This window comes from Puntigrus tetrazona, chromosome 12 (assembly GCF_018831695.1).
Source record: "Puntigrus tetrazona isolate hp1 chromosome 12, ASM1883169v1, whole genome shotgun sequence".
Classification (NCBI taxonomy): domain Eukaryota; kingdom Metazoa; phylum Chordata; class Actinopteri; order Cypriniformes; family Cyprinidae; genus Puntigrus; species Puntigrus tetrazona.
In genome coordinates, this window is record NC_056710.1 from 251,986 (window position 1) to 271,403 (window position 19,418).

At 36.6% G+C, this 19,418-nt stretch overlaps 2 protein-coding genes across 3 annotated transcripts; both read left to right on the top strand.

The window, feature by feature from the left end:
• The first annotated feature begins 866 nt into the window (after nucleotides 1-866).
• Nucleotides 867-5,521, top strand: LOC122355824 (paired box protein Pax-6-like). The gene is made up of 7 exons (XM_043254382.1): nucleotides 867-972; nucleotides 1,521-1,679; nucleotides 1,801-1,883; nucleotides 1,986-2,145; nucleotides 2,636-2,706; nucleotides 4,314-4,443; nucleotides 5,197-5,521. Exons 1-7 carry the CDS (start codon nucleotides 867-869, stop codon nucleotides 5,280-5,282), a joined length of 795 nt encoding a protein of 264 aa, XP_043110317.1. The 3' UTR covers nucleotides 5,283-5,521.
• Nucleotides 5,522-8,448: 2,927 nt separating this feature from the next.
• Nucleotides 8,449-15,991, top strand: mmp25b (matrix metallopeptidase 25b). 2 transcript variants are annotated; one of them, XM_043253055.1, is made up of 11 exons: nucleotides 8,449-8,570; nucleotides 8,662-8,769; nucleotides 10,190-10,322; nucleotides 10,596-10,740; nucleotides 10,824-11,113; nucleotides 11,886-12,065; nucleotides 12,303-12,393; nucleotides 13,412-13,494; nucleotides 13,732-13,884; nucleotides 13,981-14,268; nucleotides 15,202-15,991. In XM_043253055.1, the coding sequence occupies exons 2-11, from the start codon at nucleotides 8,662-8,664 to the stop codon at nucleotides 15,450-15,452; spliced, it is 1,722 nt and encodes a 573-aa protein (XP_043108990.1). In that variant the 5' UTR covers nucleotides 8,449-8,570; the 3' UTR covers nucleotides 15,453-15,991. The 2 variants fall into 2 exon arrangements, with proteins under 2 accessions (XP_043108990.1, XP_043108992.1); XM_043253057.1 differs by having other exon boundaries at nucleotides 8,468-8,580.
• Nucleotides 15,992-19,418: the final 3,427 nt, after the last annotated feature.

Below are 19,418 nucleotides of genomic sequence, written 5' to 3' on the forward strand. Positions count from 1 at the left end.
CATGTGTTATAGACAGGCCACTTACGATGCAGCTGTATGGCTTTCTGATGTATTATAGTAGTTATTAGTACATTTTTAGTTACAAATCAGATTTTGGTAAGTAGTTTATGATGTCACATTAAGTAGTTTTGTAAATGCAAACATAATGTATAACACGCTTGTAAGTTTTAAAATATATAGCACAGAAACCAATATGCTGTTCCCTTATACCTGCAGGTTTTACCATGAATTTAACATATTTTTTACAGTGTAGTCTTATTTTTCAGCTTATTTTATGTCTTGGTGACAAAATGTCCTCTGTTATTGCTAAGGGCAGAACAAAATACAGTAATTTGTTTCATTGTCAAAAATTATGAAAAAACAATAATATAATAATAATAATAATAATAAAATATATATATATATATATATATATATATATATATATATATATATATATATATATATATATATATATATATAAACTGAATATAAATCATATATTTTTTAATAATTTATGCACAAAAAACATTAAACATATGTGAAATAAATTAAAATATCAATATATATTTTTTCCATATAAATGTAAATATATCAAAATATCGAAGAACTGATCTGGCCAACATCATATGTCATGTATGTTACGTGTATGTAATTTAATTCACCTAAATTTCACATTTCTTGTAAAACTACATCTTGTAATTTCTACATCTGCTACTGTAATTTACTTTTGTTTGTGAATGTATGATTGTCTCTCATACAGTTCCTTTTAAATTTTCTGTATGAAAACAGATGAGGGTCAGAGATCATCCTGCATCTTAGCGAGTCCAAATCAAATTAGCTCTTGTATCTTTTTCCATTCTGAGGCTATAGCGGTCGGGTGCACGATGTTTGAGAGGTTGACCATGCTGAACATCCAGAGCACCTCAAACTGGACGGAAGCCAACGACTGGTACCATCAGCAGAACACAGTTCCCAGCCAGCACAGCACCGGTGAGGCGCTTGACCGCTCCGGCTGTATGCAAGACAACAATGTGTGTTTTAAAAAAACAGTATTTTAGCGTTTCCACCAGTCAGCTGAACTTCTGTTTCTGAAATTTAGAAAAAAAAGCGAAAAAATTAAATATCTGTCACCGTTTGCTCCCCCCCGTGGAATTCCAAGCCTGTATCAGTTACTTCTGTGAAACACAAAAAAACTAGATATTTTGAAAAATGCCGGTAACCAAATAGTTTGGGGCCCCTTTGACTTCTACGGACCAAAAATACCATAAGAGCCAAACATTTGACAATTTTGGGCATACTTTTGTGTTGCACGGAAAGAAATGCATAAGTTTGGAATGTCATTACTGGGTGGACTGTCCCTTTAAATGCTACAAATGAATTACTAAAACTAAAATTGTACGTTTGTTTTTTTTAAAAAGTAAAAGTGCTTTTGAAGAAGCTACGGTTTAAGATGTTTCATTCGTTTACTTGTGTTTTGGGTATTGACGATTTATTTATTACGATGATGTGAGCTAATCGTGAAGAATTGATATTTTCAGAAGGATGCCTGGTGGAGACGGACGGCAGGGTGACGAGCGAAAGAGGACACGTGGAAAGAGACGAGGGAGAAGAGTCTCGGCTGAGACTGCAGCTGAAGAGAAAGCTTCAGCGCAACAGAACCAGCTTCACGACAGAGCAGATCGAGGCCTTGGAGAAGGGTAAGAAAACAGAAAAGCTTCGAAAAGATGATGCATATTGCATTGAGTGTAACGAAAACTAACAAACAAAACCTTTATCATTTACGTTGAAGAAAAACATTAACCACTGATCTTTGCTTAGAGTTTGAGAGAACACATTATCCAGATGTTTTCGCACGAGAGCGGCTCGCGAACAAAATCGACCTCCCGGAGGCGAGGATACAGGTACGTCACTGCCCCCGGCGGTGTGTCCACGTCACAAGAGCAGACAAATAAATACGATAGACCCTTTCATGCATTGCGTACGCTTTGGACTTTGATTGACAGGTGTGGTTTTCCAACCGAAGAGCCAAATGGAGGCGCGAGGAGAAGCTTAGAAACCAGAGGCGGTCGGGAGGCGGGACTTCCTGTGCTCAGACGCACGCTCCGCTGAGCACATCCTTTAACTCAGCTGCCTATCATCATCATCCACATGGCAACGGTGCAGGTGGAAACGGAGATTTGCATAAACAAGAAATTTGAATGCCGCGCCGGTCACTTTTCCTCCTTTCTCGTCTTTTCTTTTTTTGCATGTGCATGAGTTCAGGTTTCTAGAGGAGCCTTTTAAAACGCTTCACATGAGTTTGGAAATTTTGGAATAATTGGTATTATTTATTAACTAAAAAAAAAAAAAATATATATATATATATATATATATATATATATATATATATATACACACACACACACACACACACACACACACACATATATATATATATATATATATATATATATATATATATATATATATATATATATATATATATATATATATATATATATAGTTTAGCCATTCTTGGTTGCTTACAGACAATAAATCAGTTGTTGTTCATTCACGATGTTGATGATTTCCATTCATGCTATTCATAATTACCCTTAAGAATTCATATATACTCAGTAACGCTCAGACTTCACCTCTTTGTCTTTGTGTTTAGCATCTGTGCTGAATCCGACCGACACGGCTCTTTCCAGTTACAGCTCTCTTTCAGTCTACTCCGGGGTTCAGGTGAGACTCTTCTGCTCATTTCTATACAGCAAAGCATTGCTCTGCCAATTTATCAAGGCTGTCTGTACAGTTCCGCCCTCTCGTGGTGACAATGAAACACATCAGTGGTCTGTTTTTAGAACGGAATAACCTATTAGGCGACTGTTTTTTATTTTTTATTTTTTATTACTCTTTCAAAAACAAACAAAAAAGGGGGATACGTACTACATAATAATATACATTATAGTTTTTTATAATATAATTTTTTATTGATGTTCTAATACATTTCTTGTTTCTAGTCGTAAGATATATTAAGTTCTTGACAGAAAAAAATTGAAAGAGGAGTAATTGACGTTATCTTTGCTTTACGTGCATGAAACTTCCCAAGAAGAATTATCAACCACGTCTGATCCAGTATTACATTTTAAAAAAAAGTATCATAGATTCATCTATTTTGCTTTATTTAATATATCAAAACCAACATAGATAGATACCCGCTTCCAAAAGCTGCAAAATAAGTGTGTTTTTCATTTTCTAATTTACAAAAACATTTTAGTGAAACGTCATTTCTGTATTGCTTTTGTCTTATTTGGCAGAAAAAAAAGTATCCATTATATTAATGCCTTCGATGACAAGATTTTGAATTTGTCAGACAGCTGAATTACAACTAAGATATATATATATATATATATATATATATATATATATATATATATATATATATATATATATTTTTTTTTTTTTTTTTACAAGATTTAGGGAAATACTTTTCACAACTAAATTATAATCTTTAAAGGCGATTCAATCCCTGAAAAATATTGAAAATTGATAAGTATACATTTTGCAGTTAGGATTCAGTCTAAACCGTTCTTTTTTAAATACACACACATATTGGTTATTCCATAGTATGCATAAATGTGGAGAGAAATTATGTTTAAAGGCTATTTTATACTTTTATACGCTTCTAGTGATTGCTTATGAAAGTTAGATCATTTTATGGTATGTGTAATGTATTCAAAAGACACTCAAAAAAGATTGTGGATATAAAACCATATCGATTTACTCTGGGTTTAATTCAGTTCATTTTTAAAAATAATATTAAGAGCGCTAAAATAAGGACATTAAGCCCACCCTCTGTAAATTTTTCCAAAAACACTTAAATAAAACCCTGACAATAACTATTTTAGCAGGATATACCAGCCTCCAGATTCCCTCAGCCTTGGAGAATAGCAAATAAAGACCAGCAAATTTTTTGTTTTAAGTAAAAATGTAGAGAAATGAGATATCAGTTTCGATATCAGAACGAAGAACTGCCGTAATCCCAGACCGAAGGCATGCAAAGACTGTTTTAAAGCTTCTAGTAAAATAGGGACCTGCCTTTTGTCTTTTAGGAAAATATGTGCGTCGTATGCAGGTTGAGTGTTTAAAATAATGTGGATGCCCTCGATATTAGGCAATAACCTGTATAAAGGTTAAGGAGGGAGAAACAGGGCATCCAGAAGATATTCGTACTGATTTAAATGCATGCTGTAGTATGTTGGTGTACGGCTCTGTTCTTCATTGCATTTCAGTACCGTTGTATAAATAATTTTGTTCGTTTTTTCCCCGTCTTGGACTTTTCTTTGCAGTCGGCTCCTTCTCCATCTGCGCCCTCGTACTCGTGCATGCTGCCTCCGTCCCCGTCGGCCCCTCGCTCGTTTGAGACGTCCTACTCCTCTTCCCATCTACCACCTCCACCTTCAGCTAACACCAGCACAGGTGAGTCTCGCTGTGATGTCCATCACAAGATCCTGACGACTACTGTTTCGAACGCTTTCAGTAGCCCCTGTCTGTTTATTTAGTCGTTTGTTCGTTGGTTGTTTTAAAGGAAGAGTTTGCCCAAAATATTAATATTTGCTTAAAACGTACTTACCTTCAGGCCATCTAAGATGTAGTTTGCTTCTTCATCTGAACAGACTGAGCCTTCAATGACTTGTTCACCAACGGATGCTGTGCAGTGAATGGGTGCCGTCAGAATGAGAATCTGAACAGCTGATAAAAACATCACAGTAATCCACACCACTCCAGTCTATCAGTTACTATTATTTGTTTATCAGCTGTTTGGACTCTCATTCCGACGGCACCCATTCACTGCAGAGGATCCATTGGTAAGCAAGTGATGCAATGCTACATTTTTTTCAAATTGGTTCCAATGAAGACAGAAAACTCATTTTAGTGAGAGTAAGTACGTATTCAGCGAATTCTTATTTTTTCAATAGATAAAAGAGCATTCATTTTCTTATGCAGGCAATCCATGTCACTTGCGTTTAACACGGAACGCACAACATTAATATTAAATTATTTATTCAACGCACTTATTTACATTTCAGATTTGCACATACCTGTGAATACAGAAATGTTTTATACATTATACATGCCTATTTTGTATATTTGTGTATTATGTTTTTATAGTTGCAGTGTGGAGCTCTGTCACTAAAACAAATGCCTCGTTTTTTTTTTTTTGTGCTTTAGGTTTGATTTCCCCAGGCGTTTCTGTACCTGTCCAGGTACCAGGAAATGATCAAAATATGGGACAGTATTGGGCCAGACTGCAGTGAAAAGAAAAGGGGAGGTAGAATTTGCGTTAGAATACTAAACAATGTATGTTTACACAAGGTCGGAAAATAGCTCTAAACAATTCTCTTATTAAACACGAAGGACACAATTCCTTGATTCGACATTTATTTCATTTTTAGATCCGAGGACAATGTGCCATATTTGCTTCCATTTAGTTTCAGACAAACAGGAATGTATATGATTTATACGATGAAGCATTGTGCAATGTTCGTTTTTCATTTTTTAGCAAAAGTTCCTGGTAGCAACGTCACAGAATTAGGAAGCATATTACGAAGTTTTAATAACATAACATATGGCAATTTCTCATCTCTCCTCTCTCATTTTTTGCTGTGGTAATTATTAGCATCAGATATGTGATATATCACTTTTTATGAAATGTTTATGACCTTACCCTTTCACAAACCTCAATAAGCTTGTGACAATCGTGAATTTAATCAGAGCAGGGACTGAACTCCAGTCATATTTGCACTTAATAACTGTTTAAAAAGCAGAAAGTAGTGACAATCGCACCGTTTATCTAAAAGCATCAGTGAATACTATATGCAAAACATCTCCAGCATATCTCACCTTGTAAGCCAAAGTATTTATATTGAACATAGTGTCCTACAGTATATATTTATGACTGTGAGAAATGGTTTTGAATATTAGGAAACTGTCTGTGGGCTGTATTTTGTATGAATGGAAAGGCTCTCTCACTCTTTGTTTCTGTGTGTGTGTGTGTGTGTAAAAGAGAGAAATAAGGATTTACAATAAGGTTTGAAAGCACCCTTGAAATGGCTTCTTTTGTCATTCTTTTAAAATGAAAACTTTTTGATTTAAATTTTTATCAGCACAACATGAACAGATGTAGATGAGTTTATCCTCTGCGGTGAATGGGTGCCGTCAGAATGAGAGTCTAAACAGCTGATAAAAACATCAGAATAATCCACCAATGAATGAAGTGTGAATTGAAAAGCTGTGAAAAGCGAATCCGTAACTGTTTCTTCAAGACAGAATTCGAGTCTATAATTAATCATGTGGATTACCTGCGGAATACTGTTATGTTTTTATGCAAAATCTCTCCAAATCTGACTATTCCTTTAAACTGGTCTTTTAAAATATTTTTATAAACTCAAACCCAAGGTTGTCAATGTCCTTTTTTGATCCTACTGTACTACGTGTGTATGTTGTGTTCACTCAAGAAAGTCAACCTACTTCATGTATGCATTAAACCCTTTAATAAAATATCTATCTTGCAATCATGAACTTGTCTTAAAATGAAGATTTTTGCATATATTTATTTATATATTACAGCAAGGCCACTTGACGAGTCATCATTTTTAAATAGTTTTAGTGAAGCAGGAATTAACCCAGATTGTCTAGCCATTAATATATCTCTGCGTAACCTCTTCCTCTTATATTCTCTGTCTCTCTCTCAAGGCATTAGCGATACAGTGTCATGTAGCACTAATAGTGCTTTCAGATGCACTCTCCGGCAGTTAGGGGGTTGGGGAACGACGAGAGAGAACTAGCGCCGATGGTTAGCAGACGCTTTCCAACAGCAGGAAATGGACATTCTGGAGCTCACAGATACGATCGTGCGTGTAATAACCTGCCTTGTTAATAATTTCGTCATCAGAAGTAGAAGTGAAAACAAATGATGTCAAGACGACACAAAAAGAAAGAGGAAGGCTGAAGCGTGAAGCTCAAACGAAGCAGTTTTGGAGCGTTACATTTCTCTTCAAAGCCGAGCGTTCCTGCAGTTTTTCGCAAGCTGCATGCACAAAACAAAAACTCCGTATAGTAAATATCCATCTTAGACCATCTTAGGAATGTCGTTACGACGTGAGAAACCGAGGCAAGCAATTCAGTGCGTTGAGTTAACGAATCACAACAATTTTATCCAGCTGGTTAGTTATCGCTGACAAGTATTGACACGGGACTAGTCAGAGAAAAAGTACAAATTCTGAGATTTAAACTAAACATGACCAGAAACCAAGTCTAAACGGTGATACAAAAACTCAAAAGTCACGATTGCTTTATTTATTTTTACTGAGTGACGCAAACAAGCTTCCATCGAGTGATTATGTCCAGTGAGATACATTTAGCTTTGACTTTGGACATTTTATTGACTATGTTGTGTGCAACATATATAAGCCAGTCGATATTAATTTCTAGCTCAAAAGTTTACAGGGAAGTCTATTTTAAACCAAGCAGCTTCTCATGATGTGTGAGCATGAGCAATGACTCTGTGGTGGAGCGTGGGCCTTTTCTTTTTAAATAACTTCTTCGCGTTCAGCAGCCTTCACCAAGTAACGGTACAGTGACCGCCTCGACATCGTATGCGATATCGTTCTCGGTGTCGCATCACTAATATTGCTAATCAATGTCCTGTTTTTTCGTCGCCTACCACATGTTTATGCGTCTGACATACCTTGAGAAATATGTTGAAATTTGTCCTATGACAAGAAGAGTGTTACAAAACCGCATGACTTTGCATCATCATCAGATGTTTGAACTTCTGTTAAATACAGGGGGCCATACACTTCAAAGTAAAATCAGCCTCCTATCTTCCTTCTTAAAACACACACACACACACACACACACACACACACACACACTCACACACACGCACACACACACGCGCGCATGCATCTGTAAATTTCCTGCTCCCCTGTGATCTTTTCTTCCTGCCACTACTTCCTGTCACACAATCCTGTTTTAGGTATTATTATTTTAAAGTCAGTGATGCCTCAGTTGTAAAAAGCACCTTAGTGATAATGCATTTTCACTATTGATTTTAAAAGGGGATTTATAAAATATTGCAGATGAAAGAGTGAAGTTTTTTGGGGTTGTGTGCTTTACTGAGGGTCACATTTCTTAAGAAATAAAGCCATGCGAGTGGTGTAACGGTTTAGCAAGGTTTGAACGTCCGGTTCCTTTCAGTTAAGGGTGTGACTGCACCTTTACCTCGTTCGTTGGTTTTGTGGTTTTTAGACTGATTTATGTCATGCAACATGGAAAAATTGCAAAGTTTAACTTGAATAAAGGCAGAATTTAATAATTGATGTTAATATTAATTACGTGCATGTAATGCAGTTAAGTAATGGTTTTTTTGAGTCAGCAGGAAGTAAGAGGTTCTTATAGAGATTGTTCAGAATATACAAACAGAGAAAGGGAGAGGAGAGAGAGAGAGAGAGAGAGAGAGAGAGAGAGACTCATCGATTGGTCTTTGCCCTGCCTAGTCCTTAGAGGGATAAACTGAAGTAGCAAGAGAAACGCATATAACGGTATGAGAATGTAAGCTACATTACCCTTAGAATAAAAGCAGATCCTTTTAATTTCCAGTGGCTGTTATTTATTTTTATTCCGTCCGGGCAGATGACTTTCTCAGGATGTCTTTGGTTGGTTTACCTGACCTGCACTGTGCTTGTGTTTATCTCTCCGGTTGATTTGGCTCCGATGCCGGACCAGTACTCTCGGGGTGTGGTAAGATGAGCTTTACTCTGCTATACTATAGTTATATATTTTAATAAATAGGAAAACGAACACCGTACCATGTAATGCATGTATTGTTTTGGATGCGCATATGTGAGCATACTTTCGTGTGTGTAAAATCCCCGTGTGCCAGATTTAAGTTTAGCAATCGGTGGAATTTTTTTTACGAAGATAAGAGGAACGTGCAGGGGCCGAAATGAGTCACGAAACACGAATATGAGCTTAAATTGTGGATTTAACCATACTTATGTATTCTAGTGACAAGCAGTAGTAAACAGTTTGATTCTCTTCATTATTCATCTGTGTGAGGTGTGGAATAAACAGAAGACTTAAAACCGTTTAAACTGTTAACCCAACGCTTACACTTGTCATGAAATGGAGAAAATAAAAGTCAGTGTGTCTGTTAACCCTGTTAACACAAAAAGTGTGATTAGATCTTTAACGCGCCACATCAATCACACGATTTGTGATAAAAAAAAGTGTCGAAAATCTGTGAGCGTGCAGTAATTTACTGCAGGAAATCTCAGTCTGAAACGTCTGTCGAAGAAAATACACACAGAGTCGTGAAAGATTTAACAGATGCGTCTTCTCATAGAATCAGGACACAGTATACTAAGTAGAGTATTCTATATAGGCTACGTCACAGCCTCTAACGTCAACATGGTGTAGATTTTTAGGTCAGGATGACAAAAATAATACAAAAACCTAAGAATAATAATAACTAATCAGTTTTCTGATACAAATAAAATTGTACATTTTTACTTGCAAGCATTTGTTTTATCTTTCCAAAAAAGGCTGCATCAGAGAAAAGATTGCTAGCAATTTCCTAATTTCCGCATAATTGTGTAAAACGCCTCTCGACCTTCTAACCCTCTTTAAAAAAGCCAGCGGGTATGTTTTGAGGCTGGGATGCTGTTTTTTTTACCTGGTCATGTGTTGGTTCTTAGCTGTTCCAACCAGCATAAACCAGCAAAAGACCAGGATAAACCATAAAAAGACAGCATAGACTAGCAAAAGATCAGGATAAACCAGAAAAAGACAGACTTAGACTAGCAAAAGACCAGGATAAACCAGAAAAAGACAGACATAAACCAACAAAAGATCAGTATAAACCAGAAAAAGACAGACTTAAACCAGCAAAAGACCAGCTAAGGAGCTAAGACCAGAAGGACCAGCATCCCAACTTCAAGACATACCTATCCAGCCTTTTCAACATGGAAAAATGATCAAAATTTGGTAAAAGACATTTTGAAAGTCTCCAGTAGGCTTACAAATGCTATTGACTGAATGATTTTTCGGACAGGCTGTGTTGCTTTTTTTTTTCAAGTTGAAAACATAACAAAATATATAATATTAAAAGGTGTATTTTGCATTTGGAGTTGAACTAACATTTTTCGCATGCATTCGTTAGGACTGGTTAAGCAGGTATGGATATCTGCCCCCTCCGGACCCCCGCACAGGAAAGCTGCAGACTAAAGAAGGCATTGAGAGAGCAATCAAAGAAATGCAGCGTTTCGCTGGCCTCAAAGCCACAGGCAAACTCGGTAAATAAAACGCATGCAGGAAATGTTCTAATGCCATTGTTTCACAAGTCTTTTTTCTCTTCTGCAGTGTAGATTTCCCCTTTGGTTTTCAATTCTTCATGTAATGGAGAGATTTAAAGTGACTTTTTCCTCAGCTGGTGGCTTGTAAATGGTTTTGTCGATACGCGTCTAGAGAAAGAATTATTTATGGGTTTTTATTTCGAGTATTGCGATGGGCTCTGGATCTCTAAGGTCTATATATTGATCTGGGTCCTTCTGCGCTGTGCTTCTCAGACAGTGACACCCTGAAACTGATGAACACGCCGCGGTGTTCGCTGCCGGACATTATAGGCTCTGAGGACACGCTGAAAAAGCGGAGGAGGAAAAAAAGATACGCGACCACTGGGCTTCGCTGGAAAAAATCGGACCTCACGTGGAGGTCTGCATTTTTAAACAAACCCCAAAGTCGTGTACGATAACCCCAGCCGCTGACTTTGTCTTTGTTCCTCTTTGTCCTATTAGCATCCAGAATTACCCATCTCTCCCTCCGTACCTCCAACCAAGTGACGTGAAGACTATAATAACCTATGCCTTCAAAGCCTGGAGTGATGTGACCGACCTTAATTTTCATGCTTCATCCTCGAGAGAGCAGGACAGAGCTGATATCAAGATCTCTTTTGCTCGCTCTCTCCATGATGACGGGTATCCATTCGACGGGAAAGGAGGAACGCTTGCTCATGCCTTCTTCCCAGGGGAGAATGATATTGCTGGGGATACGCATTTCGACGACGAGGAGAACTGGACCTCCTCAGGCAAGAGACTTTATTAAATATTCAGTCAGTGATTAATATATGAATGACTGTCCTGATGGTTACATTGTATTTATGGATTAATCAGACTCGCTAATCTGGCATTTAGACATTTTTCTGCTTGATTATTCCACAGAGGAAAAATGCTTTAAAGCATGCGTTTCATATTCATAAACGGGAAACTAGCAGCGTCTATGTTGTATAATTCATCAATTCAGTTTTTAGATGTAAAGCAGCTCTATAGAAGGTAGTAGTTTCATATCTTGTTTCAATTCGGATCAGTGTTGCAAATTATTATCATTATCCAATTCAGTTTAGTTTAGATTTGACACTTCTCCTATAGTCAAAGTTAAATTAATATTATTTTTATTAATGCAATATTAATATTCTCTTTGGAACCCCGATATGTTATAATAACAAACTGTAAAATTTATCATTTATAAGTTTTACAGCATTAATTGCTCCCAAAGTTTTGACTTTACATATGCAATGACATTTTTCCAGAAATAAATATTGCTCTCATTTCCACGCTTAGTATTGGTGTACCGCTAGCTATAACTTATCCAAAAGAAATGTCATTACTGTTATATAGTGCATGCCATTTTTATTTTCTTTTTGAAACATTTAAAGTCGTTTACATAGATGAAAAGCAGTTCGAAGAGGTTTGCCTTGCTTTTAAGCAGCCAAAAGGTGCCTCATTTGACGGATCACCCACTTATAAATGTTCTCATGCATAAATGAAGAGCTCTTCTTTTTATCCTCTCAATCTGTTTAGAATATGACAGTGGCACCGATTTGTTTGCCGTGGCTGTGCATGAATTCGGTCATGCCCTGGGTCTCTCTCATTCCTCCTCTAATCCGTCCATCATGCAGCCGTACTACAACGGTCCTGTCGGACACTTCACATCCTACATCCTTCCAGAAGATGACCGCAACGCCATTCAATCCATCTACGGTAGGAGCACGTTCAGAAGCTTTAGTCAACCTGATCTGGTGTTTGTAAGATCTAGTAGATCACCCAGATATAACTATATTGCGCTCACTTTCGTGTCACTTTGAATCCATCTCTTGAATGTAAAATTAAAGCGCAAGTGTAGCTCTTTTTTTATTCATCAGATAAGATATGAATCATTGTCTGAAAAGCTGACCGCATTTAATTTCGACACCGCGGTTTTTGTTTGTGTCTTGACAGGAAAGAGAAGCAAATCAACACCTCCTCCAGATCATCCTACAACACAGTTACCCAAACCGCCGAGCCCACCTCGACCCAAAATACCATCAAAGTAAGTCATGATTTCCAAGACAAAGATGTTTGAGGTCAGTGAGACAATCGCATTTGTTCTACAAAGGCCACATTTAACTGAGCAAAACTGACAGTAAAGACCTTCATGTTATAAAAGATCAGTCAAACGGCATATAAATTTAGCTCCTTTAGCTACATTAAGGGCTTAACAAAACAGGCTTTTAAACACTGGGGAGACAATCAGGGAGAACTAAAACAGGTGGACAGACACAGGTGGAAACTGATAAACTAATTATCACTAAATGAGGACGGGAACAGGAAGGACCAAATAAGGACGCGACGAAAACCAAACACCCGTATATACAAGAAGTTACACTTACTTAACGATAATGATCAAATTTATAACTGCGAATATTCTAAAACAAGATCTTCTTTATGACGTATGCAGACTACAAATGCGACGTTTGAGAAACGGCCGGAGTCTGTGACGTTGTGCTATGCCTTTCTATTGTTCTGGAAAAAATGAACTATTTCCACAAAAATATGAAGCAGCAGAACTGTTTCGAAAGATCACGTGACACTGAAGGCTGGAGTGGTGATGCTGAAAATTCAGCTTGGCAAGAATAAACAGTTATTTGTAAAAATGTAACAATCTTCCACAACATTGCTGTTTTTACTGTATCAAATAAATGCAGCCTTGGTGAGCAGAAGATACTTTTTGAATGTTTGATAGCACGTCCTGAACATATTTTGTTGACCCTGGAATGACAGTTTAATCCAAAGATTTAATTTTAACCATATCTCTACCCCTAAACCTAACCTTACCCATGAGTAAAGCCTAAAATCAAAGAATGTGACAGATGAATGACACTGATTTTAACTGAACTATAAACTGGTTCTTCATATCTGATTGGCTAATGCTGTTCCAGGGTTAACAAAGATGTTGATGAAGGAGCACGTCGAACTTGGGAGAATCAGGTTCTGCATGGTTACACACTTCTCCAGCACCCAATAACAACAAATTAAAAGTGTTAATGACCTCTGTGTCTTTTGTCTAGACCTGATCCGTCAGCCCAGAATCGCTGTGAAGGAGGTTTTGATGCAGTGGCAAACATCAGAGGAGAAGTTTTCTTTTTTAAAGGTAAAATCGAATGACTGTTTTTCGGGAAGCCAAATCTAGTTGATCTAGTTAACGCCACTTCCATATTTAAGCCAGTGTTTTAACGCAAGACACCGGGTGAATACAGTACAACTGCAATATGTAGTCATTTTTGCAAATTTCCAGAAATGCAAATATGGAAATCAGTAAGAGCAATTAAATCTACTTAATTACGAAATTATGTGGCACAGACGTTTGGTTTCGTTCCTTTTGCTCTAGGTCCGTACTTCTGGCGAATCCAACGGTCTGGCTCTCTTGTGTCCTTTCACCCTGCTCTCATAAAAAACTTCTGGATGGGTCTTCCTCCCGGCACTAACAAGATAGACGCCGTTTATGAAAGAAAGAAAGATAGCAGGATCATCTTCTTCATTGGTTAGTTTTATTTTGCTGAAGTAGGGCACAACGGAAGGGCAAATCAATTTGAGAAAGCACATTTCTGTAAGTGAATGCGTACATTTTTCCACACAGGCTCGCAGTACTGGGTATTTCAAGACACCGTGGCGCTTTCTGGATACCCACGTCCGCTGTCAGACTGGGGGCTGGTCTCTCATGACGGAAAAGAGGTGAAGAGGGTGGACGCCGTCTTCATTTGGGCTCACAACGGAAAGACCTACATCTTCAGCGGCGGAGAGTTCTGGAGGTTCTCTGAAGGCCTGGAGTCTGGGAGGTACCGCCCAGATGCAGATTATCCCAGAAACTCCGCCCGCTGGAAGGGCGTGCCCAGTAACCCCGATGACATCATCACCTGGGGAGAGGGTAATGGAGAGAAAGTTTGTTACTTTACCTTCGAGACTCTGTTCAGTATAGAGCACTGCATAATGTTTTGAGATATCTAGAGTTTGTGTTCAACACAGATCTTATTGCAGACATTTAACCAAAAACCCATTCAAAAAACCCACTTTATTTAGGAAGTGCTAAAATTTTTATATATATATGTGTGTGTGTGTGTGTGTGTGTGTGTGTGTGACCCGTACCACAAAACCTATATAACCCACAATAAGGGTAAATTAAAAAAAAAAAATCTGCAATCTGAGCGTGCAAAAATATCTAAATACTGACAAAATGGCTTTCGAAGTTGTCCAAATTACGTTCTTAGCCATGCATTTTCCTAATAAAAATTAGCTTTGATATATTAAAAGTAGGAAATTTACAAAATATCATTAAAGAATATGATCCTAACTCAATGCCCTAATGATTTTTGGCGTAAAAGAAAAATCTAGAATCTTGCCCTATACAATATATTTTGGCTATTGCTACAAATATACCCCACTGATTTAAGTTTTCGTGCTCCGGGGTCACATAATACTGATTGTACTGCAACATATGGGGTATTATTTGATAATGAATTAATAATTCAATACAGATTTCAGACTCAAAATGTATTCCAATTTCTGCATAAAAGTCATAGAATAAATATACCTTTCAGATGAATCTCTTTTACTGGGATTTCGCTTTGTGTCAGTGGTTATTCAGTCGATCAGAATAGTTATACTAATGACACACTTAATATCAACCGCTATTTTTAGCATTATCTTCTTCACTCATTATATAATATGTAATGCAGAAGACACCAGGAAAGTAAACGTAAACATTCAATCTATAGCATTAATGTAGCTTTAAAATATTGAATGCAGCATGACACAACGCTGGTACACAGTTTTAGTCACAGTTTATTTCTTAACCCCTCAGGAGATGCCTATTTCTTCAAGGACAACTCATATTGGATTCTGAAGAGCGGAGGAATGGACCAAGACAACGTCGTTCACAAATCAACGGCAATCGATTGGATGAAGTGTCCAGAACCGTCTCCAACCGCACTTCCCTCCAACCCGCGTCACAAAGGAGATTGCAACTGTGACCTGAACGGAGCCTTGCAGATGAACGCTTCATCTTGGTTACTGTTCATCATATTACTGCTTCCTTCAGGCGTCCTTATATAGTGCCTCTTGCAATAATACAACAAGAAGTCATCTGCCTTATTTTTTACAGACTGTCCCAAAGCACTTGAAGTGATATCTAATATCCAATTATTACTTATTGTTTCGTATTTTGATCTATGCAAGTTTAATGTATAAATATATTCAAATTAATTATTTTTAGGCTTTTTTTAAGATAAATTAAGTAGATTTTAATTATGCAAATGTATTATTTATTGTTTTTACTGTCACTCCAATGCATTTTTTATTTTATCGCATTGCATTTGACTTTGTTCCTATATTTCCTATATCTGCGGCTATTTCTTTTCACAAGTTTTGTCTAAATTGATGAATTTATGTCATGAAGGCATGAGATATACTGCATTCTGTCTCCGGTCTGTATGATCTTTAGCTGTGATGACAAGTGGGATCCACATGGGGGCATTAGCTCACAGCAGGGCATAGGTTCAAAACTCCAGGGCATTGTTCAAGGCCGTTGCATATGTTCACAAAACCTGAAAATAATTTTGCTGGGAAATTTTAATAAATATGTGGGTGATGCATTTTTGTCTGGTTCTAAAATGTCTTGTACAAATGCAATTCCAACCACTGATGCACTCCACATGATATCACAATGCAGAAAAGCCTCATTAAAAGAAGCACCTGTCAAGATTCAAGACTCTCAAAGTATCAGATCATTTTAGCTTTGGTGTCGATACAGATATAAAAGACTGAGCAAACTCTGCCATTTAATCACTGATAATGATAAATGTTTGTACCATGAAATATTTTTATTTGTTTGTTAACTAGGTTTTAGTTAAAAATGTTGGGCAATTCTATTGGTTTTTATTTTAGTCATCAATGAGGGTAGGCTGTAATATATTCATTCCTGTAAAATATATACATTCCACTGTGCATAACATTGAGTAGTAAAAGTAAACGTAAATTGAAAAGCACAATTTCAAATGAAAATGGCGACATGTATTATAAATTGTGCAATCATATTTGTTAAGGCTTCGTTTTCGCCAGAGGAAGCTGTGGTGGGATGAAGGCTGAGCGCAGCAAAAATTAGCAGTAGATGGGGAACCGATTGCTCCACAATATTTTGTAAACTGGATTTATGAAAAAGAATGGCACATATGCAGACACTGTAACAATCAATCGATAAACATACGTAATGTGTCTCGGTCTGCGGTGAAAGACAGGGAGGAGTCGATTAAAGTCGGCCGCCATTTTTATATGAAATTCAAAGGGGACTGAGGTGACTTTGTTGTAATATTTCAAACTCATGTGAGAGTGTTGGGCTTCTGTCACTGTATTAATTAACATCATTAGAAATGGAATGTTCAAACTTCACTTAGACACACCTTCGGTATCGCTACAGGAACACTTTGTCATCTGGAAAGGCTAGCTACTGTTTCACTTTTGTCTTCAGGCAAAACCGAACGGAAAATGGAATTCTCTGCAGCAACAGTTTGTCTGCACAAATGGATTTTAAGAGAAACTAGCTTGAAAACAATCCAGGATGCGTCCAAGAGGCAGAGTTCAGAACAAAGCACAGATAATGAGATAAAAAAGGCTGCTTAGCGTTATAGACATTGTAATAAGGTCAGAAATAACAGATGTGTGTGTGTGTGTGTGTGTGTGTGTGTGTGTGTGTGTGTGTGTGTTTGTGCAAAATAAAAAAAATGTCACACAATGCATTTGAGCATTTGACCTACAATAAATGCATCGTTGGTATCTACGCATTAATATATGCATGCATTATATTTTTTAACAGTAAGATTCTTTAGCAATTAATGAATTTTTTTTTTTAATAAAGGAAGACTGCTCAAAACTAGACAGGACAGTGGAGGCAATGTTTCGATGCACTATTTTCACACCAGCGGCATTGAAACACGATGCGTGCTTCTTGCATTCAAAAAATATGATTTATTGTTGTTCATGCCATTCCAAAACTGCTAAACGCACAGTTTTTGTCATGCAATGAAAACAGCATTGTTTGAACCTGACATAACATGACAGAAACGTCTGAAAGACATAGAGTCATGACATCCCAACAAATACTCACATAAATATTATTTAAAAATATATATTTATATTTATATATAAATGTATGTATATATATATATATATATATATAAATAATATTTAAAAATATTATAGTAAATAAGTATAATATTTCTAAACATTATATGGCTATTTAGTGTCATTAATAATAATGTTTTTTTTCATGCATTTTTGTATTTTCTGTTTTCAGTTTAATTTTAGATAAATCTTTATTTTTATTTATTTATTTTTATTTCCATGTAGCTGTTATTCATTTTTATTACATTTTTATTTAGTTCATTATTGTATTCCTCCGTCTTAAATGTGAAATATAAAGGGTTGCCTTAGAAAATAGCTAAAAAACCTAAATTAATGAATTAAAAAATGTATTTTACGTCAGTCAGCATTTGCATGTCAAGTAACAAAATGTTGTTGTTGTGGTTAAAATGAAGGAAAATAACCATGTTATGGTAATTGCAAAAGAAAAAAACATGTTATTATGATCTGTTTTATAATATTGTAACTACTTTGTTGTTACCCAACAGCACTGTAATAAGATCATATTTCAATTGAAGATCAATAGTGCTAATATCGCCTTACAGAAATCGCACACTCTCGCTGAAAGAACATTTTGATTAATCGTACGAAAGAATTTCTGAACAATGACATGATCCATTTAAGAATAAAAACGTACAACAAAAGGTCATGTGTGACAGTAGTTTACACCCACATTTATGTCACCTGAACACTTTGTCCTTTTTTCCCCTTTGAAATGGAACCCGATCCTTTAGTGGTCGATGTAGACGCATTTAACAGTCAGCAGACCATCTGGATTTCACACCCCTCGATTATATTTCAGATACCTTTGAAACAATGAAATGTGTAACACTACAATTTCCTGTCCGAAATATTCACTTCAATGATTAACGGATTGATTTTCTCAAAAATGCCGGCGTTAAATCCCATCTCTGTCCTTCAGCTCAGATATTTATGGTTTATTTAATAGGCTTGAACTTGACGTTTGGAAAGCTGTGTTGAGAATCAGCAACATCGTTCTGTCCATGTAAAACCAATTCCCACTTATTCTTACCTTATATTAACAGCCTTAATATTTCAGACTTTCAGTAAACATTGAAACATAGATAACAATATTACAATATGCAGACATCTATTGTTCGGCTTACGAAGACTGTTGGGTCTCCGGTCCATCAATCAGCATATTATGAAGTTGAAAGCTGCGTTCCAGTAAGGAAAAATGGTTGCTTCTAAAAAGAAAAATGTATATATTTTTATATATTAATAATCCTTTTGTCCTCTCACATCAAAATCCGACGACATATCTTGATTCAGAGAAGGTGACTTCAGCTGGGAAGTGACAGTTTGAAGTAAAAATCTTAATACTGGATCACAAATGCCTATGATAACTGATGGACTGGAGTGGAGAGGATTATTGTGATGGTTTTTATCAGCTGTTTGCGCTCTCTTTCTGACGGCACCCATTCAACGCTGAGCATCCATCGGTGAGCAAGTGATGCAATGGTTAACGTCTCCAAATCTGTTCTGATGAAAAAAAAAAAACATCTACTCATCTACATCTTGGACATTCTGGTGGCATATTGAAAGTTTAGATATTTAAGTTAATTTGGCCACACCGAATCAGCCGTTTAACAGAATAGATTGAAATGAATCAGTGTGAGGAGTCAGACATCACTTTCAAGACGTATCAGTAATGGCTTTAATATTATTCTGCCGCTCACAAAATTTTAGTCTCCATTCACTGTAATGGCGTGGGAAAAGAGCCGCCTGTGCATTATTAATTTAACATTTCCTTTGCAGGTGGAAAATCTGAATTAGAGGAATGCAGGCTTTCAAGATTATGAAGTCATGAAAATAAGTGGTGTCAGAATGTACAGTATTGAAAAAATGTAGCTTATTTAACGG